This window comes from Crocuta crocuta, unplaced genomic scaffold, assembly GCF_008692635.1.
Source record: "Crocuta crocuta isolate KB4526 unplaced genomic scaffold, BGI_CrCroc_1.0 scaffold60, whole genome shotgun sequence".
NCBI classification, from domain to species: domain Eukaryota; kingdom Metazoa; phylum Chordata; class Mammalia; order Carnivora; family Hyaenidae; genus Crocuta; species Crocuta crocuta.
This window is the reverse complement of record NW_027527145.1, coordinates 2,114,981-2,140,908: the sequence shown is the minus strand read 5'-3', so window position 1 is coordinate 2,140,908 and position 25,928 is coordinate 2,114,981. Positions and strand designations below refer to the sequence as shown.

Sequence of the window (25,928 nt, the reverse complement as noted above, 5' to 3'; positions counted from 1 at the left end):
TTAATGTTTTATTTATTTCTAGGAGAGAGAGAGAGACAGCGTGAGCAGGGGAGGGTCAGAGAGAGAGGGAGTCACAGACTGAAACAGGCTCCAGGCTCCGAGCTGGCAGTCAGCACAGAGCCCGACGCGGGGCACGAACCCACAAACCGCGAGATCATGACCTAAGCGAAAGTCGGACGCTTAACCGACTAAGCCACCCAGGCGCCCCAAGATGAATATTTTTAAATCGGGTCTTTTTCAAATGTTTTTTCAAGTACTTTTAATCCATAAAATATGATGTTTGCACATGAAAAAATATGGTTTCAAGCCCCACAGGGATAAGAAAGAAGAAAATCTATAATTCTCTGGTGTTAACATTTAAATGTTCTATAAATTTAACAAACAACTTTAATTAAACTCTAATTCATCTTGGCTGAAACACCTTCTGACAAACTTCCCACAAGACCTGGAGCACAAGGCTTAGAGGGAAGGGAAGGAAATGGAAGAGGGAACAAAGACAACAAGAGAGTGGAAAAAGGCAAGAGGGGAGGAAAGGAGAGGTGAGCCCGGTGAAGAACTAGCGACCGGAGTGAAAACGGTAAAAACCATCATATTCCCTGAAACAGATTTACCGAGCACAGAGAATGATGCAGCTTTTGGCCAGAGCTGGGCACGATAAGGAGTCTCGAAAATCATACAGCCTCATCTACTTGTACCACACCTCAGGTTTTTTCCTGCACAAGTCCGAGGACTCTACTAGGGAAAGCAAACAGCCCACAACCAGCAATGTCTAAATGATTAGACAAACTGAGGTGGCCTATTAATAGTTTATCAATATGTGTTCTTGTGCTACTTCACGATGACTTTTACACAGCAGATTCCTCTTTCGGGGGCGGGGAGGGGGGAGAAGTCCAAGTAATTTTCTATAACTACATGCCATACGAGAACACTGTGGTTAAACTTACACATGGCAAGAAAAGTTTTGAAAAATGGGAAATACCTCAGTCTGACCTTCGTGGGCACTGGTCTCATGAGTGACTCGGATAGCCTGTAAAGAAAACACAGGGAATTAACAGGAAAAAGGGACTATATCCAATTTTAAAAAGAAAACAACAAGGCTAAATTTTAACATCTAAANCGGGGCTCGAACCCACAAACCGCGAGGTCATGACCTAAGCGAAAGTCGGACGCTCAGCCGACTAAGCCACCCAGGCGCCCCTATAAGAATGATTTCTAAGGAACCAAATGAATTGATGTACTTTCCAATCCACAAATCCCTGAAGACTCAGGAAACTGAATTATCTGATTATTTGTAATTTCCAGGTGTTACGTGGGAGTCATTTAAATTATTTGTTAGGACTAACATTTAACACTTTATTCAACTGGGACTAGAATAAAGTAAGCATCTCACAGATAGAGACTGAAAAAGCTGATCTCATCTGTTTCTCCAGGTTACATGCTCCTCTGCAGCTCTGGCTGTAGTTATGCTTAATCATGCAGCTTCAGTCAGCACTTTAAAAATGTGGAACAAAAAGCATGCATTTATCAGAAGCTAGAGATTTTAGTTTTCTGAACGTAAAAAAAATGCCCTTGCAATACCCACTATTAGCAAACATGAAGAAAATGGGCAAAATTAGTCATTTTCAGGTGAAAAGTACAACCTTTATGAATTGCAATTTGGCAATAAGTTTCAAAGCCTTAAAAACATGCAAGTTGTTTGATCCAGCAATTTTTCTTCTGGGCGTTTATGTATTTACATATAACTGTACATAAGCATATAATTAAGGATATTTTTAAAGATTTAGCTACAATAATATACCTTGTAGTATTTCTTTAAATAGGGAATAAAGGGGAAAAGTATTAAATTCCCAACAATAATTTATTGGTGAAATAAATATTTGTACAATGGAAAGCTATGCAGCCATTAAATGATGATATCAAATATATACTTACTGGTATGGAATACGTTTGTGATAAGTTAAGTGAAAAAAGCAAGTTATAAAACAGTATTACAGTGTGATCAAGTTTTTGTTTTAAAAGCTTGTGTATATACATATATACTCCCTATAAAAAATATTAATAATGGTGGCTACCTCTTATTGTAGGATTACTGGTGACTTTTATGTTTCTTAATTTACTTCTGTGTAAAATAAAGATGTTTTATGAGATCTTTAGGTTTTTTTAAAGAAAAATTTAAGACAGTCAAAGTAGATAAGAATGCTAAAACAACATAATTAAAATCAATGAATCTGTTGGGCATAAACTCTGTATAGGGCATTTTTCTAGCCAAATAATCTGTACACTGTACTGCTCCTAATTCCAAAGAATTTAAAATCTACCTAGTAGTGTTACTAAAAGGTAAAAGACCTTCAAAAGAAAAATAGAGTTCAAAACCAGTAAAATTTAAACACCATTGTAAAACAATTCTATGAAATGGTACAAGCAGATTACATGGCCTGTGTCTTCACACATGCAAAAATGTTACTAAGCTGATAGAATAAATAGCTAATACAGGATCTGACATCTAGTCTTAAGCCTTTGTTTTTTCCATTGGTCTTCAGCCTTGTTCCAAATTCCCAGTGAAAGACACACAGGGTATTGGCAGGCATCCCTTTACTATGGGGAGGGAATGGTAAGGAATAGTAAATCAAACTTTTTTTCTCCCATTCAGGTCTAGCTGTAGAAAAGAAGTGGGAATTTATCAACATTTATGGATATTTCAGGTAATGACACATGAAATACAGAAGATTTTTAACAGACACAATAAAATCTCTAATTGCTCAAAACTACAGTTTCAAGACAAACTACAGTTTCAAGACAAACACCCCAAAAGTATGTACAATCCCACAAGAGATCGAGACAGAAAGAAGGTACCAACGTCATAGTTCTCTAGGTATCTGGCTCGTTCTTCAGGGCTCATTGACACAGACTCCTCCAGGAATTTTTTCAAGGTTGATCCAGATTCTGAGAATAATAAAGAAGATAAAATTGAGGTCTGTTACCTCAAAGATGCTGATATATGAAAATACTAGAAGCATGCTCTTTTTTCAGATAAAAACCCTTTCACTGCTAAGTTGGGACTAGAAGGATGTTGGGATAAATGATAGGCTTTAAAGTGTTTGTTAAACCTCTGTTTATCAACACTAGAAAAGAATGGGAAAGATTAATATTTCTTCTAACAGTATATACAGTCCTATTAGGGGGGAAAAAAAGAAGAAAGGAAAATGCTTGATTTGACACTTTAAAAGAGAGAACTATAGCACCACCTACTGCTCAATAAGTTAATTCCTAACTTCTGGCGGCGGCAGTGTGTGTGTGTGTGTGTGTGTGTGTGTGTGTACTTACGTGTCAGACAAGCTGTGATAAAAAATTATTTACCAAAGTGCATCTTGTCTTTATTGTTGGCAATAGCATGGATCAGTCCAATTGTTCCACAGGCATTGCTGATTGTTTGCTTCATGAAATATACTGATGATGTAACGTCTTGTCCCTGAGATTTTATTTTTTCCTCCTCCTCCGTTCTGAATACTTCATACTATTAAAAAGAAGTCAATAGTCTACTTGTGAAAACAATACATCAAACAATACATCAAAAAGTACTCAAACATGAAACTAGGAAACTTGTCATACCCATTAATGGGCATTTGGTTAACATAATAGCATATCTTAATGGAATTCTATGAAAGACTTAAAAAAGAATAAAATAGATTTAGATATTCTGACTCAAAAATCTGTCTGTGATTATTGGGTGGTTCTAGGTAGATATATATTAATATGATTCTCATTTATGTTTTTAAAATATCTATTTTATATATGCATTGAAAAATCTGAAAGAGTATACAAAAATTTAACAGAGGCTATCTCTGGGACCATAGATTACTGGAGGACTTTTATTTTATTTTTATAATAAAATACTCCTTTTTTTACATTTCCATATTGTTAAGTCATAATGTATTTAACACACTATATTTATTAGCATATTATATTCTTAACAAACATTCACCATTATCTGTAATACCTGATTTAAAAACAATCTGGGAATAATAAATGTCAGAAGTGTGGGTTCTACACCTGACTTCCCAAGCCTACATCCTGGATCCATTACTATTTGCTGTGTGATTATTTGACAAGTTACTTAATGTCTCTGTGTCTCATTTTCCTACTTGTTAAAAAAAAGGTTAAAAAATAATAAAGAGGATAAAAAATGAGTGACGAGGAGGAGGGAGAGAGTAGAAAGATGATTTCATTGTTTTGTTCTATAACATTTAGAATCCAATAGAGTAGGAAATCCACAAACTACAATCTACAGGCCAAATCTGGCCCACTGCCTGTTCTCATAAAGTTTTATTTTTGTAGTGTCTGTGGTTGTTTTCACACTAAAAAGCAAAGTACAATAGTTATACCACAGACCTGTAGGCCTACAAAGTTGAAAATCTTCATTATCTGGCCCTCAAAAAAAAGTTGGCTGATCCTTGCAATTAAGGAAACGAATGACATCTACAGTAAACCCATAATTCAGGAACTGCTTTTAACAACAAATGTATATGTGCTTTAAAAATAATTTTTATAGGAGCGCCTGGGGGGCTCAGGTGGTTAAGCACCTGACTTCGGGTCAGGTTGTGATCTCAGGGCTCATGAGTTTGAGCCCCGTGTCAGGCCTTGTGCTGACAGCTCAGAGCCTGGAGACTGCTTTGGATTCTGTGTCTCCCTCTCTGTCCCTCTCCCACTCATGTTCTGTTTCTCTCTCTCTCTCTCTCTCAAAAATACGAAAATAAACATTAAAAAATAATAATGAATAATAATGAATAATGAAAAAATAAAAATGAATAATGAATTTGCTTCTAAATCAAATTTTTAAGTTACATTTTCAGAATAAATTCTGCATCATTAATTCATTCATAGAAGTTTAACTGATAAAAACTGTACACTATTCAATGCAGTAAGCTTATGCTGAAATGTTTATATGGTCCTACAGTTTAGTGTGCTTTTGTTTAATAACAATGTTCTTCTTTGCTGGCAAAGAAAAATGAGTTTTTCTTTGACTTAACATTTTTCTCAAGACTTAACATTTAAGAAGAAAAATCCTAAAATGAAACAGAGCAAGTCTAGGAGAAAAAGTTATTAACAGCAGACTAAAGTGAAAACACATGGTCAAGAGACAACAACGTTAGAGAGAAATAAATTTATAGCCTCTTCACTTGCAACTCATTGGTTAGCAAACACTACAATTAAACACACATTTAAAACACCATAATTGAGTGTATTTAAAGAATAACAAAGTATCCCTAACAGTTATTTTGGTATTAGTACGCTTTAGCCATTTGCAACTACATAATCAGCTTCTAAATCAGAACACAGAAACACTTAGTATCTCCTTAAAAAGCCACTAGATATCCATTGAGTGACTTTATTATGTCCCTTTAAGAACTGAAATGGAAATATGCCAAATTGTAAGGGACACCCAAACATGGCAGATGCCATTATATTCTCCACTTTAATATTTTAGAATTGTGTTTTTTTCTAGCAATGGGCCCAATCACCTTTTCAGTACTGGTTATCCACTAAATGAAGAGTCCTTATTGATAAGGACAACATGCTTTTTTAAAAACTGATGACCCACTAAAGGAAGGAGACCGAATCCAATTTATTCTTTAATAAGAAAAAAAAAAAGTAGGTCATATATCTCAGTGTTTTGGGAAATTTCCAACTTGGACCATAAACTCACATTTGTATCACACCAACTAAGAAAGCCTAGGCTTTAAGATTTATTTATTTTTTCTTTTCATTTTATTATTCCTTACAATTGGGTCCTGGGATAGCTATCTATTGGCTTACTTTAGTAATCAAAAAAACAAAACAAAACCAAAAAAATGAGAATAATATTGGACTAAAACAGTAAGCTTAAGTGTCCTAATTCCTCCTCAAATTTCAGAATAATTACAACCTCACCATTAAAAGTAGTTTAGTCTAAAAAGGGATAATTACTAAGATATTTCTAACTCTTAATTTCTATATTACTAACAGCAAGTATGAAGAAATATTCCTTCTTATTTTAATTAATTTTATTTTATTTATTTAGAGAGAGAGAGAGTGTAAGCAGGGGAGAAGCAGAGACAGGAAGAGAGAATCCCAAGTAGGCTTCACACTCAGCCCGATATGGGGCTCGCTCCAAGGATCCTGAGACCATGACCTGAGCTAAAACCAAGAGCTGGATGCTCAACCGACTGAGCCACCCAAGTGCCCCTAAGATGCCGTTTAGATTTCCTCGTTTTTTAAAAAAATTTCTTTACATGTGTATTTACTTTTGAGAGAGAGACAGAGCTCGAGCAGAGAAGGGGCAGAGGTAGACAGAGACACAGAATGCAAAGCAGGCTCCAGCCTCTGAGCTGTCAGCACAGAGCCCGATGCGGGGCTCGAACTCAGGAACCATGAAATCATGACCTGAGCCGAAGCTGAGGCTCAACCGACTGAGCCACCCAGGCACCCCTAGATCTCCTCATTTTATGCAAGAAGGGATTCATGTATTCTTAACGAAGAGCATGTTTTTAATTCAACATTGAAAGAGAATATTACATTTATCAGAAACTTCATCTTAATTAACAATTACCTTTTCTGTAATAGGGAAGAGAAGTAACACTGCACACACTGGTCTTGGTACCATGCTGAGAAGTTCAGGATCCATTCCATATACATCAACAAACTGCCAGTTAGGATGCAGACCTAATTGTTTGAGGAACTGGTAAAAGTTGAAAACAAACAAACATTTCAACGTTAACAGGGAAATAACATGTATTATTGCATATCTAATAAATAAAAGGGAATGCAAGGTATGCTTATTACTGATGTTCAGTAAGAAAAGTAAAGCAGGTTTTCTATGAATAGAGTAGGAAGAGAAAGCAATTTATTTTTATCAATTAACAAACACTGAAAGTTTATATTAAGGAAAATTCCTTTTTGTAAAATCCATTACTTTGGGATTGAACATAATAAGCCAGGACTTCACCAAACACATACAATTTAGCTTGGTTGATATGTTAAACTCATTTTCAGTACATGACTTTAAAGAAGATGTATTTAAGTTCTCTCAAATAAAGTTATATTAGATGATCAACACTTTATCCTACTTACCAAAAATGATGCCTGAGGTTTAAAGATAAACAGATATCACGAATTATATCAATGAGCAAAAAGTACATAAAGCCAAAAGAGTCCAAGTGATTATATGAACACCAGAAAATGCTTGCTATAAGAAGTAAACTCCTGGCTTCCTAACCTCCAGTACACAAGGAAACCCACTCAACTTTACTGTCTCATACCTGGCAAAATGACTGTAACAAAAGATTAGTACTTTTTTAAATTCTGTAGATTTCACAGGAAAATAAAATGTCAGACCCTAATCTACTGCAGACAGAAAAAGAAAAAGTAATGTGAATAATGTCAATTTCCCAATAAAGTCTTAATAAATGTTTGTGCTGAATGAAGCTGATGATTTACAAAAGTACACCATCACAAAGTAAGGCTTAGGTGACAGAAGAAAAAAAAAAGGAGGAGAGGGAAAAAATCATATAAAAATGTATTATTATTCCTTACCTCAAGAATATATTATAATTTATCTGAAATTTGAAACTAAGGTGCCTTGAGTATTTCTCCCTGAAGAATGATCATGTGTGTTTGAACCTTCAGTTGAGATCTCGCAAAACCAATAGAAAGCATGCCATGTCCATGAACAGTGCCATTCATCTCACACAGTCATGTTCTGTAAGAAAAGTCTTTCCTAATTAAAGGGCTGCTTTCCATATTTCTCTACTTCTCGGCCTGGCAAAGAAAGTCTAATGATAATGTGGTTGCTCAAAATAATGTCCTAGATAGGTTTAATAAGAGATATGTTGAATTAAAAAACTTCTCTTGGCAGAATGTGCTCAATACCTATTAGGTTCTTTAAGTCACATGCTTTCCAACAGTCTGGGGTCACAGAAATCAATGGACTCTTCTATATCATACCTACTCTTCAACTGATTCCTACCCACGATTCCACACTTTAATATAAAGTTCGCTGAAATACTCTAAACTACTTCTCTATTCTCCACTTTCTCTAAAATCTTTAGTCTATGCCCTTCTCAATATTCAATTTGATCTGGAAACCAAAAAGAATTAAAATAGACCACAAAGTCAAGGGAAGGAACTGTGTCTTAATCATCTTTTTAATCCCATCACCCAACACTATACCTGACTAAACCAAAGACACTCAAGTTTTATTTGTTGAACTGAAGATTATATCCCTAATTTTAACAGATAATCTTGCCATCTGTATGTTTATGAGTGTCCATTAAGCTATATGTATCATGAATATCTAAAATATATTCATTTTGGGGGCACCTGGGTGACTCAGTCAGTTGAATGTCTGATTTCTTCCCAGGTCATGATCTTACAGTTCATGAGTTCAGGCCCCACATCGTGCTTGCTGCTGTCAGCTCCAGCGCTCTTCGGATTCTCAGATTCTCTGCCCCCTCTCTCTGCCCCTGCCCTGCTAGTGTACTCTCTCTCTCAAAATAGAAATATTTAAAAAAAATTTTTATATATATTCATTTTTATTTGTGTCATGTTACACAGGGAGGAAAGACATATTTGGCTCCTAATTGAAAACCAGGCATTCATTTAATCAATACAGAACACTGCCTGCCCACTCTACAGCTATAACCACCATGAACGTGCCCTGATCTCCTCTGAACTTGGAAGCTAAGCAGGGTCGGGCCTAGTTAGTACTTGGATGGGAGAATACTATCTGCCCGGGATTGAAAGCTCTAAAGGGAAAAATTTCATAAATCCTGATAAGAGGATTTAAATTCATTTGTTAATTTTATATACCCCAAAGTCATACTGTCATAAAAGTATATAACAAGATGGTACACATAACGGAGGAATTTCACATCTGTGCTGCCGACTGCAAGTAACGGTGAAACATTTTAGTGACAATCTTACTCCATGTCAGCCAAAGCTATTAAGGATGAAAAGTACTAAGATCCAAGGCAGCCACTGGAGAGAGACTGATTAGTAACAAACTGAGGAATGAATGACTACATTAACATAAAAATGGCTAAATGTGAACTGGAATCACACTTAAATTTTTACTCATATTGCTAATCTCAAATGAGACTGATATAAAAAGTTCAATATCTATCAAGTACCTGTGCTGTATCCTCTGACTCCATATTGCTGTAAGACTCACACAGGAAGTCGTCATATGAATAAAAAGAACAAAAGCAGCTATTAATGGTAACTACCTCTGTGAAGTGAAGAAAGGGTGGAAAAGAGAGTCTTCAACTTTTACCTCTCACTTTTTTTTTAAGCCATGGGCTGTCCTACTTTGATAATTAAACAAACACATCTGTATTTAAAATTATCCTATGTAAATAGAGAAAGATTGGAAGGAAATTCTCTAAAATATTGACTGCTTAAAAATAAATAAACAAATATTGACTGCAGTTAGGTTGAGTGATGTGAACTCAACTTTTTATATTCCAGTTTAAAAAAAATGTGTTATTTTTACAACTGTTATATGTAGTCTGTAAGTTATAAAAATCTATATAGAATTGATACACATATGTGTTTTAGTTAAATTTACAAAGCTGGGAGAAAACTCAAAGTAACTATCTTAAAACTACTCCAAAAAAACTTCTCCAGATTACAGAGTATTCTATATATGCATTTCCGAAGCCATCTCTACACAATTAGAAGCATGCAGTTTGCATCCAGCGGGATAAAAGGACTTACGACCAATACCTATCTTCTGGCTTTTCTAAACATTGGGTAATAAATAACAAAATTCTGACTAAGTAGCCCACTACATTTTCACAATGCCACTACAATTTTGGCCAATCAAGAAAAATGAGTAATCTAGGATATGTGCCCATAAAAGATCTTAGGCAACATTGAAAATTTTTTGTAGTCTATGGTCCAATAATAAACTTTTCCACCAAATAAACACCATTGAAAATTACTTGTAAATATTTTTAAGAAGTATCATGTATTGGGGGCACCTGGGTTCAGTCAGTTAAGCATCCGACTTCAGCTCAGGTCATGATCTCATGGTTCGTGGGTTCAAGCCCGGTGTCCGGCTCTGTGCTGACAGCTAGCTCAGAGCCTGGAGCCTGCTTCAGATTCTGTCTCCCTCTTTCTCTGACCCTCCCCTGCTCACGTTGTCTCTCTCTCTCTCTCTCTCTCAGAAATAAATTTTTAAAAAAAACATTAAAAAAAAAGAAGTATCATGTATCAGAAAGCATGCTAGAAACTTTAATATACTTCACCTTTACTGCAACGGGCAAGGTAGCTTTTATTAGATCGCTTTACCAATGAGAAAACGGAGATGGGAGATGACAGGATTTTTCAAGCTCACGCTGCCAGGACCCACATGAAAAACTCCAGGCTGCTCTCATCCCTATTTACTTTTCTTTCACTGTCCGAATATCTTCTTTTGCACCTTGTTCTCTAACGTTAGCCACAATGAACACAGGGTCTATAACCACCTCTTTCTCTAGCTCTTTGTACACCAAAGAGACTTCTCTATCTGAAAAACTGTTACCCTCTGCCCCTAACTTGTAATGAATTCCTCCTCCTTCTTTAGGTGACAAATAACAAAAACTCTGATTTTATAAATTTAAGAAAACAGAAACGTAACATTCACTGTTCTTTCAAATCTGTTTTAAGCCACTTTCTCTGGTCTTTAATGGCCTGCTCAGGGCAGCAACAGACTCTACCTTATTAGTAATTTGCTAATGATTTAGATTGTAACAGAAAGTATACTTATGTAGTACTTGATATTACTACCAATAAATATATAGTAGTAATAATTGCTAGAAGTAGGAGAATGACTTGTAGTTAAATGAGAAAAATCTGTTCTATCACCTAACTGATTTTATTCCAGGTAAGTCCTACCTGTAACATGATAAAATATCCTTAGAAAGGATTGGCAGCATACTAATCAACAAGAAAATTCACTGCTTAACACATCTATTGGGATACATGGTCACTAGTTAATGTCTAACAGTTAAAAATGATCTCCATGTAGTAGATATGTGTCGACCATTTTCCTACAAACTAGGCATCATTAGAACATAAAACATAAGAACATAAAGCTAAGAGTATAATAATAACATATGCAACTACCCACTGTAACAAGTAAAATACCTAAGATTCTATTAAATTGAGGAAATAGTGTGGGGATGGATATTGTTCAGGTTGATCTGCGGCTACATGTATTAATTCTCCAAATTCTAAGCCAGTTATCAAATTTCCATTCATTTTCTAGTCTCACTTTTGTCACTAATACATAGAGAATAAAAAACCACCACAAATATTTTGGTTAAAACCAACATCTTCTTAAATATTTGGTCATTCTCCCTTAAAATCACATTACTTCTTTCATAAATTTAAAACAAACTGACCCCTGCCAAAGCAAGCCAGAAATAGTGTCCAATCATATACTAAATATTTTTCCCTGTTTATGTCACCTCAGAATGGCCTCCTGTCACCATCCAACCTATTATGTTTCTCCTGATGGTTTCAATCACAGTGCCCTATTAATTTTTTCATTACACTTAAAACAATTGCTAATTGTTTGCTTACTTGTTTATTGTCTGTCTTGCCACTGAAAAGCAGAAAACCATGAATACTTTAATCACCAACGAATAACCAGCTCCTTCTCAGATACCTGGCATTATAAAGGTGCTCCACAAATATCATTTAATCAATGTGAACAAGTAAATTGTGTGTGTGTGTGTGTGTGTGTGTGTGTGTGTCTTTGTAAAGGGAATGTGTTTTGTAGTTTATTAAGATTACCTAGGAACAAGGTCCAATAGCAGCTGGATCACAATATGTAAGTTTCCAGTTAAAAAAGTTTATATCTCATTAACCAATAATATCATCAAAAATAGTTTTGTCTCTTGATATGGCTAATTACACTGATTGCCTTTTGAATGGTGAACTAGCTTTGCAATACCCGGATAAACTGCTCTTGGTCATGAAATAGTATTCTTTTTACACATTGCTACACTCTCTTTGTTAATATTTTGCTGAAATTTTTAGATCCCATGAAGGATACTGGTCTGCAGTTACTCTTATTATGGTTTGTCTGGAAATGCTGGCTATAAAATAAATTGGTACGTGTCTCTCCTCTTCTATGTTTATGTACAATTGGTATTATTTCTTCCTTAAATAATCATCTCAAGGGATGTAAAAAAGCCACTTAAGAAAATTAAACACAGAGGGGCATCTGGGTGGCTCAGTCTGCTAAACGTCTGTCTTTGGCTTAGGTCATGATCGTGCAGTTTCTGAGTTCGAGCCCCATGTTGGGCTCTGTGCTGACAGCTCGGAGCCTGGAGCCTGCTTCAGATTCTGTGTCTCCCCCTTTCTCTGCCCCTCCCATACTCATGCTCTGTCTCTCTTTGTCTCTCAATAATAAATAAAAACGTTAAAATTTTTTTTTAGAAAAAGGAAAATTAAACACAGATTCATGATAAAAACTCTCAGTAAACTAGGGAAAAAAGGAAACTTCTTTATCTGATAAAAGGTATTTACTGAAGCCCTAGAATTAACATAGCTAATGATGAAAGATCAAATGTTTTCTACCCAAGTGGAAAATTTGTATTGAAGGTCCCAACAAATACAAAAAGAAAAAGAAATAAAAAGCACAAAGATTGATATGGAAGAAGTAAAAAAACATCCTATTCACACAGAATGATAGTCTCTATAGAAAAATCTCAAAACATCTACAAAAAAGCTACCAGAATAAGTGTATTAAGCAAGGTAGTAGGATACAAGTCATCATATAATAATTGACTATATTTCTACACATAGCAATGGACAATTAGACATTGAAATTTTAAAACGGTATCATTTACAATAGTACCAAAAACCATTAAATATTTACGTATAAATCTAACAAAATACATGCAAGACGTAGATGCTGAAACTACAGAACACTGTTGAGTGAAATCAAAGAAGACCCAAGCAAATGATGAGGTGTACCATCTTCATGGAATACAAGACTCAATATTGTTAAGATGTTAATTTTCCCCAAACTAAATCTATATATTTGGACACATTCACCACCAAAATCATGATTTTTTTTGTAAAACTCTGCAAGTCGATTCTAAAATTTATATGGTGTGGCAAAGTAACTAAAATAAAACAATTTCAAAAATGAACAAAGTGGGAGGATTCATACTATTTGATTTCAAGATTTACTACAAAACTACAGTAATCAAAACAGTGTGGTATTGGAAAAGAAGAGACACATAGATCAACAGAAAAGAACAAAGTCCGTATATATGGTAAATTGATTTTTCATAAGAGGTATAAAAATAGTATTGGATTAACTCTTTCCTATGGACTAAATCATAAGTTGCAAATACTGATTTCTTTGGCCTAAAGATTCTTCTTTCTTTACAAAGGGTGAAACTGTTTTAAGGAAAAAATGAACAGCAAATTTCAAAGTGGGAAACAAAAGAAAATTAACATACATAGGGAATGCCATTTAAGAACATTAATATAAAAGATATATGTTGAGTTTTAAGCTCTGGACATTTCTAGATTACTAAAGAGAAAAGCTTTCCGGAGTCATTTCAAAAACATAAAATAAACTGCATAAGATGAAAGATTTACTGCCAACATTAAAATAAACCGTTTCTATTTACTTTCTGTAAGTAAAGACTTTTCTACAAGCTTTGAAAGACAAAAATCAATTAAGTACGTGATAAATCATTATTCCTTGATGATGGAAAAAGGTTACCCACGGGGGGGTGGGGGGGTGGAGATGTCTATCAGATGACAAGCTAAGAGGGCAGTAAAAACTAAAGGAGCTGATTAGAATTTAAAACAGGTTAAGATAAAATACACCTGAGCAAATAAAAAGTTTATACCTGGTAGCCCTTATTGTTCTTCTAATAGAGGGGCTGGGAGATGTTCCCTTTTTCCTCCCCAAACTTGAACCTTCAACCCCCAGACGAACTTTAAGCGTTTGTAGGTGGGCAAAGAATGGCCTGTGAACTACTCTACTGAGCTTTCTATGGTATTAAGGCAACAGAGTTCCAGTTTTAAGGGGCTGGAAGAGAAAGGGGGTGTGGCGGGGAAGAGAAGTGACTTGATGGAGCAAGAGAAGATGATTGGAAGATGATTTCATAGTGCAGGCGGTGTATGAAATTACAAGGACTGGGTGGGCGAGTTTTCAAAGCTTGGAGTCAGGTAGTGTAGACAAATTAGTCACCCAGAAGGTACAGGAGTCGGGAAACTATGGAATCGGCACTAGCAGGAGGCAAAACGAAGAGGGAAGAGGAATGGGAATACAGGGTCAATTACTACAAGCTCCAGACGCTGAGACCCCAGGATGACAGGGGAATGGCACCAGAGGAAGGGCTCAGACAGCTGGGAGCATCTCCAGGAACCAGGTGGGAGGGATACGGCAGGAAACGGGGCACACCCGTCTGAAGCAGAGCAAGAGGGGCCCTCACTGAATCTAATTCCAGATTCCTAGGAAGAGCAGAGATGCAGGCAGGCAGGGAAGGCTCCGGGGTCCCAAGCGACAGACACCTCACTCACCTGGTTGGTGACCTGAAAACGAAACAGACAACACAATTTATAGAAACGAACTGCTCTGGACCAGCCGCGGGATCCCGCTTCCCTCCGCCCATGCCCGCGGCCTCAGGCCGAGACCCAAGCCGCGCACACCTCGGGATTGGCCTCCAGCGGCAGCCAGCGCTGACCCTCCATGGCCACTCCGCCCGGCCCCTCTCCGGCTCTGACAGCAGCCGCCGTCGCCGCCGCCGCAGCTTCCGCCCCCGCGCGCTCTGACCTGGGACCGTCCAACCCTCCTCCTCCCCAGGGAGGGGTGCTGGAGAACGAAAAAGAGCTTGGCAACACTCTAGTGCCTTTCTCGTTCCCTGCAGAGCCACACTCAAACATTACATTTTAAATTAAGATACAGCCGGAGAGGAGAAGAAGAGAAGCCGCCTCCCTATTGCGGAAGGAAAAAGTATCTGAACCCATAACTAGCTCCCCTCTCACTTGGACTGTTCCTATCAGAGCCTAGCGCTCGCGTGCTACGCCTGCGCCTTGCGCGGGTCTGGGACCTCATGCTTTCAGGCGCCCTCCGTTCCTGCAGCTTCAGCTGGAGGCGCTAGGGGGCGCCCCACTGAGTCCTATTCTGAGAGCGAGCGACGGGATTGCCGTGTGTCAAGAGGCCCGAAGGCCAGTGGATGCCCAGGGGTCAAGTCCCAAAAGCTCCTTTGCCACGGTGCAGAGGTGATATGCAGAGGCCTTATCTGCTATTGCAGAGAGAGAGAGAGAGAGAGTCAGTGTGGGGGAGGGGTTGCTCTCTCTATACCTATTCAATTATGTGTGAAAAAAATGTCAAGCACCTATTATGAATTAGACGCTGCACTCACCATAGGGTAGTAGAGGTGGACAGAAAAATGAAAAATCGCAACGAAGTATGATACATATGTTATAGCGGTAGCATGAGATGTAGAACTGCAGAGATACTCAGCCAAAGTGGGGAGGGTATGTACGGAGGTTCCCTGCAGAAGGTATACAGAGAACCCTTGAAACGTAATATGCTCACTACCCTAGGTCGAGTCTCTGGAGTTATCATTAACAATTGTGGCTCTCCAAAGGGATATCGTCTTAAAAACGGTTTCTGTTTAACCTGTGCCTCCCTCTCCATCTCCATCTTGAGGTTACTGCCTTAATTCTCTCAACATTTCACTCTTGCAATATCCTACATCATTGACAAATTAGGTTTCTGCATAACTGGTTATTCTCTGAAGAAGGGAAGTGTGCATCGTGGCTGCAGAGCCTGCAAGATTTAAGGGCTTTGGTTGGAGGTGATGCTGGAGGGGTGAGAAGGGACAGTCCCATCAAGACATCTGGGCCTCACTCTGAAAACAGCAGCGAACCACTCGAGGATTTTAAGCAGGATTTTCCTATCTCTCCTCCACCAGACTGTAAATCCCATAAGGCCTGCAGGAGTGTCTTTTTAAATTCTTTACATTGGTTTCCCAAAGCCTAACCCAGTGCCTGATACATAGAGACTTGATAAATACCTGAGGAATGAGGAGAATCATCAGATATGCAGAAACTTAATACATTAATAACATAGGATATTTGCAAGAGTGAAATGATGAGAGAATTTAAGGCAATAAACTATGGAGAATGGAGAGGAAGGCACAGATTAAAGAGAAACCGTTTTTGAGAGGATATCCCTTTGGTGAACCGAAATTGTCAATGATAACTCCAGTGATCTGACCTGGGGTAGAGGGCATATTACCACTCTGCCCCCAGTAGAGGGCATTCAGAGAAAGGAGCTTTTATGAGTGAAAAAAAAAAAGATAATTTTATTATGTTGAGTTTGCCTTTCTCGAAGAACTTCCGCTTTCCCTCTCATGTTCTTCTGGCCACTACTGTTTGACCTCCAAGGAGTTTCCAATCCTTTGACTCCTCTTTCTTCTTATCTATCTGATAGATGCTGTTATAACCCCCCCAGAGTGAGTTGGTAACTCTGAAATGGGCAGGTTGTGATCAGCAGCTATAGTTGCATCGCACTTGAGTTTTATGGCCAGGCTTTCAGGGACATGCCAGGGGCTGCTTTTCAAATGGCCTGCTGTCAGTGAATGGCCTTGCTCCAGAGCCCTGAGCTTCTGCCCTGTGATTCTCCTGTTAGGGTTCCCTAAGACTCCACATAGCACCCTTCCTCACTCACCATGGTCATCTCTAGTACCACTGGATCTGCTGAGACATAGGGCCAAACAGCAAGGCCACTCGCCTTTCACAGGGACTTGCTGCAGAGCACATTTTTGTTCAGGGACCCACTAAAACTGACACCCATCCATGTTACCCAATAAATGTGTTGCAGCTGTAAATTTCCAGTGTGGCATATGCTGTTCTCAAAAAGCCAAAGAGCCCCAATTACTCTGCCCCTTTTCCATTAGAGGAGTTGCGAGATGAAGTTATTCTGCTCCTTAAAGAGGTTGTCCCTGTTTGCTCCAAGCGTTTAGACTCATTAAAATGCTGCACTAGGCCCCTAATCTTTGTAGGGTTTAAATTCTACTCTCTGGCATGAATGTACCCTATCATCATATTAAAGGGAAGTACTTTCCAAACTTGAATGTGCATACAAACATCTGGAGAATCTGAAATGCAGATTTGATTCAATATATCTGAGATGGATCTCAAGATTATGTATTATAGGCCCCAGTTTTTTAACTCTCCATCCATCCATCTCCTTTAAAATTTTTCCACGAAGGGACAAAGTAGTGTTGATCCCCATTATTCATGGATTCTGCACTTTGAATCTGCCTACCTGCTAACACTACCTGTATGCCCCAAATTAATACTCATGTCACTCCCACAGTTGTTTGCAGACATGTGCAGTGGCAAAAAACTTGAGTTCCCAGCTGAGGTTGAATAGGCAATATTCTGCCTTCTTGTTTCAGGTCTTATCAGAGAAACAAGTGTCCTTTTTGCAGTCTATTTAGTGCCTTTTTTTTTTCTTGGCATCTTTGCACTTTTTATTGATGATTTCAGTGTATATAAGGCCCCAAGCATTGTGCAGATGTTCGGTCTGGTGTTCCCAAACACAAGAGGGCTGTGATGTGCCTTACACAGAAAATACATGTGTTAGATTTGTTCCTTCAGGCATGAGTTATGGTGCTGTTGGCCAGGAGTTTGATGCTAATAATTCAACAATATGTATTAAGTGAGGTGACTTTAAACAGAAACACATGAAACAAGGTTACATATTGATCTGTTGATGAAAATGTTATCAGAGGCTCACAGGAACCTAACCTGTACTTCCCCTGGGAAGTACCAGTACTTGCACTGGTTCTATATTTACTAAAGCCTTATTCATGGTGACTTTATAGACCATAACCACCGCAAATAACGAGAATCAGCTGTGTTATTTCTCCATTCCTTGACACTTAGTTCAGCCACGTGACTTGTTTTGGTCAATAAAGTAGGGCAAGCATAATGGTGTGTCTGTTCCAAGCCAGGCCTTAACGAGCTCTGGCTTGCGCTTCTGCCATTGCCTTGAGAAGAATGTGCTGGGCCTAGCCTGCTGGTGCGAGAAACACAGCAAAAGACACCTTGAGCACCACCTCGGCTGAGCCCAGCCTAGACTGGCCAACCCACTGCTAACCCTTGAGAAACATAAGCTAAATAAATATTTGCTTGTAGCATGACATTGGGAATTTGGGGGGGGGGGTAGTTATTTTGTTTTTACAAATTAATTAGCAGCAATTAATTACTATACCTGCCAAAATGTTAAATCATCAAATTAAAAGGAATAGCTAGGTAATTGATACATTTGCCCCAAATTCTAATAGCCAAATAAAGATGTGTAGTTTTACCGCTAGAAATTTTTAAAATGTGTATGTTAACACAACTTTGTTAGTGACCTGTTCAACTATGTTAACTAAGCGGGATGTTATTATCACAGTAAAACAATAATATATATTCAGACTTGATTCAGCCTTTACTCTTCAAAAAAAAACTTTGACATTTCTTATACATTTGTTTGATCCTCACTACAGTCTAACAAGCAGGTGAGAGAGAGAGAGATGTCACCATGTTACAAACACAGTAGCTACGACTTGGAGAGTTTAAGTTGTTTCACAGGTGGCAGAATATGACTTCAACCTAGATTTCCTGCAGCTAGATCTAGGAATTCTTTTCAAAGCAGGAAAGAGACCAGAGAAGTGAACACACCGACAAGTTAGAGAAGGGTGCTCAGAAGATAGGCTGGGGATGGGAGGAGGAGGCTACAAACGATACCAAAGTATCGTTGCAATAGCAGGTGCCAGAATTCCTCTGAACTGTCCATTCAGAAAAATTTCACACCATTGATGAACCACTTAGGTTGGAGACTGAGACCCAGGGATGTCTGAGTCAGTAGGAAGACAAGCAACAGCAGATCATTTCTACACGTCTCTTCCAGGGAGAAGAGGGTGTGTGGAGGGCTGGAGAAGGAAGGGGAGGATAAGAGAGCGGATGAGAAGAAGGGGAATAAAAAGAAAAAAGGAGGTGAGGAGCGTGAGAGAGGAGCCTAAAAGAGAGAAAAATCCCAGAACTTAATGCATTGCAGGATATCTCATTTTATTTTCATTGATCATGAATGAGTTTTGACATTTTTCAAGTTGTTTTTAGCTATAACTTCACATCTTTTCATCCTCGATCTATCCTAAAATTCTTTCTTAAAGCTCCTGTAGTATCTATTATGTATTCCAGCGCTTCCCAATCTTTCCCTCCATGTGATACAGATAAGCGATATCATATAGTCCATGCACTTTTATTCACTTTAATACTGACAGATTGATTTCAATGGTTGTCAAAGAATATCAAGGTTTGTCACCATTTCCTACTAGACTAGACTCATGGATTCATTTTCTCAGCCACTGATGAAAATTCAATAACTTCTATTCAAAAACAGCAGGGTGTTTCTGACAAAGTGATGTTCAATGTCTTAAAAGTACTTGTGACTCAAAACCTCTTCTCTCATCCTTATAAGGTTTCATTCTTATATTCTGAGGGATTTGGTGATTTATCCAACCTTAAACTAGAATAAGCTACATTTTGTTTTATCTACTCAGGGCTATCTACCTTTTTTTTTAGGAACTGTAAACTATTGGGTTGTTTTCTAAGAAAACATGGATTTTTGGTCATTACTCCAAGGAACCATATTTGCCTTACTGATACAAGTTTACACCCATTGTTCTATTTCCATACCTAGTAGCTTTTTGTTGTGCCAAATCAGAGAATAATCTTTTTAAAGACATTTTAAATGACAGTTAAACAGAGCAACTATACAGCCAACAATAACCATAACTCAATAGAAGTGCTGATCAGCAATGACCAAGTTCATGCATGCACTTGCAAAAACAACTGAGTCACAATTGGTGCCCGGCTACCTGTCCCTATAAGAAGCCATTTGATGCAATGTGCATCGTGATTGCTGCGATGTTAAATGTGAAAAAATACGAATCTAATAATGGATGAAATGCAGCATTTGTATAACACCTGACAATAAATAACCTTGTCATCACAGTGTTAACCAGCTCAGGAAATCTTCCAGGCTCAGGCCCACCCAGTTTTTCCCTAGAACTCTGGGGATCAATTTCTCTATATACCTGTAACTCATTCGTGGTATACCACTGTGACTACTCACTGTCTTATACTATTTATCTGAATAGGAATACATCTAGCTGTCTTCCTACTGCATGGATATGGGTCCTGTCATCACCTGCCTTGAGCCTGCATTGCATTGCCAAACCACCAGTGCAAAACATAGGCTTTTTGCAGTACTTAAGAACATATCCTAACCTTAAATTATTTGGCCTTATCTGCCTGTGGGACAGCTTAATAATTCTCCCCACTTGATCAGAAGTCATGACTACCATAATCTAGCTATGTTTCTATAAACCAGGCACTTAACCTACTTAGGTCTCATTTTAAATAAGAGACTTTTATAAGGTCACTTTCAGCCAAAAGTTGAAACCTGTGTCTTGAAAGTTTCAGATAAATGTGCCAATTGGGCAGATGAAATGACAGAGGAATGTAAAACCTATCTAAATGTATTCTTACTCAGTTTTTGATGTAGCTTGTTTTGTTTTCTTTGGTTTTAAATACATGGGTAGGCCAGGTTGGTCGAAAGGCTAAGAATATGTGTAATCTGCTTTAAACTCTAAAACCTCTATGAGTGTAGGATCAGTGATCATGGTTTATTCTCAATTCTGCATCTTTGCTTATGTTCGCATTGATGACTACTGCTATCTCCNCAAATTTTCTACTTTAAGTATAGGTTCCGGATGGATGCAGAATTAACTCACGAGCCTCTCAAATCAATGACTTTACTACTGTTTCCTATATTATTCAGTTCAAAAAGTACTATATCCTCTGTGTCACACAGTTATCTCTTAGTGCCTTGTTGATAGAATATACCATCTCTCCACCGTAACACACACACACACACACACACACACACACACACCACCACCACCACCACCACCACCACCACCATCATCATCATCACTCATATTCTTGTATAGCATGGAGAACAGTTAGAACATTCAGTTAGCACAAGGCAGCTGGGAAGGATTTAAACACCTTCTCTGGGAGCTCTGTGTCCCCCTGGAGTTCTCTGAAATTAGATTGCAGACTGTGAATTAAAAGCGGAGTTGGAAGTTTTCCCTATTAGCTAGATGATGTTGGTTAAGATTCTCGAACTTCAGTTTTTTTCATCTTTAAAATGGAGATAATGCATGATATAGAGGGGCGCCTGGGTGGCTTAGTCAGTTGAGCATCTGACTTTCGCTTAGGTTATGATCTCGCGGTTCGTGGGTTCGAGCCCCGCGTCGGGCTCTGTGCTGACGGCCGGCTCAGAGCCTGGAGCCTGTTTCGAACTTCAGTTTTTTCATCTTTAAAATGGAGATAATGCATGATATAGATAACTTACAAGTTTCTTTTGAGAACTGAATAGCATGATGGTGATCATAGGAACCAATATATATGTGCTTTACATATGTGATCTCATTTAACCTTTAATAAAAACTGTGTAAGTCAAACGTGAATAGCCTCAGTTTTATAGATTAGAAAGCTGTTGTTCAGGAAGGCCACCTTTACTGAAGTCACACAGCTGAGTGGGAGAAGACAGATTTAGATTCAGATTCAGGCCTACGTGACTCTAAAGCTTCCAGCACTGTCAGGGTTTCCTATCACTGCTGGAACAAGTTTCCACAAATCTGTGGATTAAAACAACAGCAATTTGTTATCTTACAGTCTGAAGGTCAGAAGTCTAAAACGGGTCTCAGTGGGCTAAGTCAAGGTGTTAGCAGGGCTCTACTCCTGGATGGGAGAATCCATTTTCATTCCTTTTCCAGCTTCAAGAAAAGAAATGCCTACCTTGGCTCTTGCCCTCCACCACTGATATTTTCTCTGTTGACTCCGACTCCTCTGTCACTATCTTCTACATATAAGGATCATTGTGACTACATTGGACCCATCTCAGTAATCTGAGAACATGTCCTTATTTTAAGATTCTCTGAGGAGCACCTGGGTGGCTCAGTTGGTTAAGCATCCAGGTTTGGTTCAGGTCATGATCTCAGAGTCTGTGGCTTCAAGCTGTGCATCGGGCTCAGTGCTGCAGAACGGAGCTTGCTTGGGATTCTCACTCTCACCTCTTTCTCTATCCCTCCTGGACTTGCACTTTCTCTCTCAAAATAAATGAATAAACTTAAAAAAATTCTTTTTATAAAGATCCTCTGATTTGCAAAATTAATTCCATCTGTAAATTTAATCCTCCCTTGCTATGTAACACAATATTTTCATAGATTCTGGGGATTTGGAAGTGAATATATGTTAAATTAATTAAACACAGAGGCCATTAGACCAGGGTGGCTCTAACGCTGTGGCTCTAATGCCTATGTAAGCAAACCAAAAATCTGCACCTAGAAATTTCTCAAGGTTTGGGGATCAAAACACTAAGGACAACCAAATCATAACTAGCCAACTAGGCTTTAAACCATCGCCAATCAATATTTTCCTTACTTTGCTTCCACCATTTCTGTATGAAATCTCTGCCTGAGCTTCTGTCAGCAGAATGTTCCTAACCAACATCTGGGTTGGCACTGCCCAATTAGAATCGATTTTTGCTCAAATGAACTCTTAAAATTTTTTAATAGGCCTCAGATTATCTTTTCACACATCTTTGGGGGCGCACTATCCACATCCACTGACTGTATAGAATAGTAGAGTATGTATTAGTAAATGTATTTAGTGGATATCTGTTATTTTTATTCCTTCAGTATCTTTTCATTTAAGTTTTGTTGCATTGTCCTCACCTCCATCTCCTAGGGTACATCTTATCCCTTTTGTTGCTAGTGAGTCTGCCAATTACATGATTCTACCTCTTGTGGCCATGATAGGAGCCATGATAGGGAGCATAGGTAAAGAATAGTAATGTACCACCCTAGACCCAGTATTGGGCCAGGGGTAAGCATACGACCCAAAATGGCAAATCGGTCCCCATTTTTAAGAATTGAGATAGAAGACCAGTTTTCTCTTTCTCTTTGGATTATGAGCCACAGGTTATGAGTTCAGAGATGCTAGCGGTCATGTATCTAGAGGCAGATACCCTGTCCTACAACATATGGAGAAACCTAAGAGAATGAAGCTGACGAAGTGAAGGTCAGATCACAGTTGAGAAACAGAGCTTAGGCCCTTTACTATTCAAATCTCATAATTCCATGAGATTCCTGCAGTTGGCTCTACCCTTACATTTCAGAGGTACGCCTGAAAAAAAAAAGAGCTCCAAAAAATGTTTTCTTATTTATGTCTTACTTACACATAATCACAAAAAGTTAATATATCTTTAATTTTAGCATTTTTCTTGACTCTGTTCATAAAATCTGTGTTTTCCAAGTCTGAAGCTTGCATAAATTCTGGTCTTTTATAAGATTGAGGTCTTAAAAATAAAGTTGATCATATATGCTGGGAAAGTATCAGGAGCACAAGAATAAGATTAACAATCTGCCAAGATTGGCCTGAACACCACTGACATCTTATTCTCCCCAAATCTTATCAATAGATTTTTGAAAAGGGACACTTATGTCTAAAAAAACAAAACAAAAAAACTTTTTGTGTGAAAAACACAAAAATTAACTTTTTAACATATGTCATCTTTTCACTTTTTGGAAGTATTTTTATGTAATTAAGGAGCGTGCAAGTGTGTGTGTGTGTGTGCACGCGCGTGTGTGCAGGCATACAGACCTTCAAGGTGCATAATCCCAACATGGATCATAATCTGATGGCAACCAAGGACTTCAGAGAAATATTCCCTGACAAATAGAATTGATGCACATACCAATGGGATGCATCGGCAGTGTCCTGTCTTTCTAGAGTTTCTTTCATAGGAAAGAAATCACTGGATTAATTCAGGGACTATATTTCCAATCCAGTTAGTACTTTTAATCATGTCCAATAACCTTGAGTCAGTGGCTGTTTGGCACAGATTCTCAGTGTTACATGCCAGGCCCAATTCTAGGAGTTTTACATGCATTAACATAATTCTCCCACGATCCTATGACAGTGTTTGCAGTAGTTAGACCTTTAAAGATCCTCTTCCCCCTAAGAGTCTCCTACCCTGCTTATTTGATTAGATACTAATCTGGGTACTGCTCTGAAAGGATTGTGCAGATATTATTTAAGGTCGTGGAACTTGAGATGCAGCGATTATCCTGGATTATCCGAGTATGGCCAATCTAATCATTTGAGACCTTAAAGGCAGAAGTTACTCAAGCTGGAGTCAGAGATTGGTGAAAGAAGACAAGAGAGGACAGCTGATGCCCAAGGGGAAGTCAGAATGATTCAAAGTGTGAGGGGGACTTGACCTACCATTAATGGCTTTGAAGGCCAAGGGAAAGGGCCACAAGCCAAAGAATGCTGATGTCCTTTAGACACTGTGAACCCCCATCCAAACGCTAGCAAGGAAGTGGGGCCTGCATAGAATTGAGGTCTGGCAACAACCAGGAACAGGTTCTCCCTCAGAGTCTCCATTGAAGAACCACTGCAGTCCCAAGGACCCTTGGCTAGTGTGGTTCTAGATTTGAAGAGACTGAGCAGACACAATAACTAAATTCAACAAGTAGTTCTTGATTAGATTCTGGGGGTGGATAGGGTAGTTTTAAAGAATGTTGTTGAGACCACTGGAGAAATATGAACTTGCCGCACGTGTTATATCAAAGTATTTTGTCAGTGTTATATCTCCCAAGTGTGGTAGTATTGTGACTCCTTAAGAATACTATATACTCAGGCGTTGAGAGATGAAACGCCATCATTACTGTCTATGTAGCTAGGGGAAAAGCAAATGGGTAAAATGTTAAGTTGCTGAATCTGGATGAAGGGTATACAGATGTTCACTGAACTGCTTTTGCAACTTTTCTCCAAAAAACTTTTTTTTCATTTTTTAAAATAAAAACTTGGCAAGGAAAAAATATTGCTTTAGATAGTGTGCAGAATGAATGTGAGATGCGTAGGAGGAAAGAAGACCAGATGAGAAGTTATCCCCGCGGTCAGGTACTCCAGGCTTGGAGTAGGACAGTGGCCGCGTGTTAAAGAAAAGCTTCCCCACCCCACGCGCACGTGGGCCAGTGCAGTAAATCCGCGCGACAAAACCTAATCATACAACTATATATATAACGAGAGATCCCACGGGCATCTCCCAGCCCAACGACTTGAATGCGGAAAAGGGTGTGGTGGTCCAGCTGTTTTCAAACTTGGTGGATACACGACTCGAGCAGCAGCCAGCTCACGCGCGCACCTAGCGCAGTGGCCCCAGAGGGAAGAGTCCACGTCTGCAAGTCAGAAGGGGAAAGGGGCATCTTGAAGTTATTCTGTCCTTCCCTTCACAAGGTATCTCCAAAATCTTCGGGCCTTTCCCCCAGAGAATTCCCTTGTTGCTGAGAGTCTCCTTGAAACTAACATTTAATTAACACTCAGGGTGAGCTACACAAATAACGTGGGTTTCAGCTCTCCCTACTTCCGCCGCGTGCGCCGGTCCGCGAGGGGCGGGAGGAGGAAGCGGAAGTGCTGGCGTCCGGGGACAGACCACCTGATCCGACGGCCGTGTGACTCGCAGCGGTTTGGAATGGAGGGCTGCAGCGAGCCTCAGCTGGATGCCAAGTCCAAGGTAAGTCCTGTCCGAGAGGAGCCGGGGCAGCGGGGCTCTGGAGTTAGAGAGATCGTTCCCTAAATTGTGTTCTCTGCTTCCATTTCAGGTCGCCAGCCAGGTGAGTGAATGGCTGCCCCGCCCTCGGCTGGCGTCAGCTGGGCAAGGGGCGGGCGGTAGCACCTGGCCCTCCTCCTGCTTCCAGCAGCCTGGGGATCAAGCCCCTGTGAGCCTTTCCCAG

The 25,928-nt window shown here is 38.9% G+C and overlaps 2 protein-coding genes across 2 annotated transcripts in view; one reads left to right on the top strand and one right to left on the bottom strand.

The window, feature by feature from the left end:
* Positions 1–6,715, bottom strand: part of UCHL3 (ubiquitin C-terminal hydrolase L3) — a 33,655-nt gene extending 26,940 nt beyond the window's left edge. Inside the window, exons 1-4 of the mRNA XM_077762062.1 lie at positions 6,587–6,715; positions 3,358–3,514; positions 2,858–2,943; positions 980–1,027 (exon numbers count right to left, since the gene is read on the bottom strand). Coding sequence (XP_077618188.1) covers positions 980–1,027; positions 2,858–2,943; positions 3,358–3,514; positions 6,587–6,661 — 366 coding nt within the window. The 5' untranslated portion in view covers positions 6,662–6,715. The remainder of the gene's footprint in view (positions 1–979; positions 1,028–2,857; positions 2,944–3,357; positions 3,515–6,586) is intronic.
* Positions 6,716–25,648: 18,933 nt separating this feature from the next.
* Positions 25,649–25,928, top strand: part of COMMD6 (COMM domain containing 6) — a 19,470-nt gene continuing 19,190 nt past the window's right edge. Inside the window, exons 1-2 of the mRNA XM_077760971.1 lie at positions 25,649–25,708; positions 25,797–25,808. The gene's annotated coding sequence lies outside the window, so the exon portion shown is untranslated. The remainder of the gene's footprint in view (positions 25,709–25,796; positions 25,809–25,928) is intronic.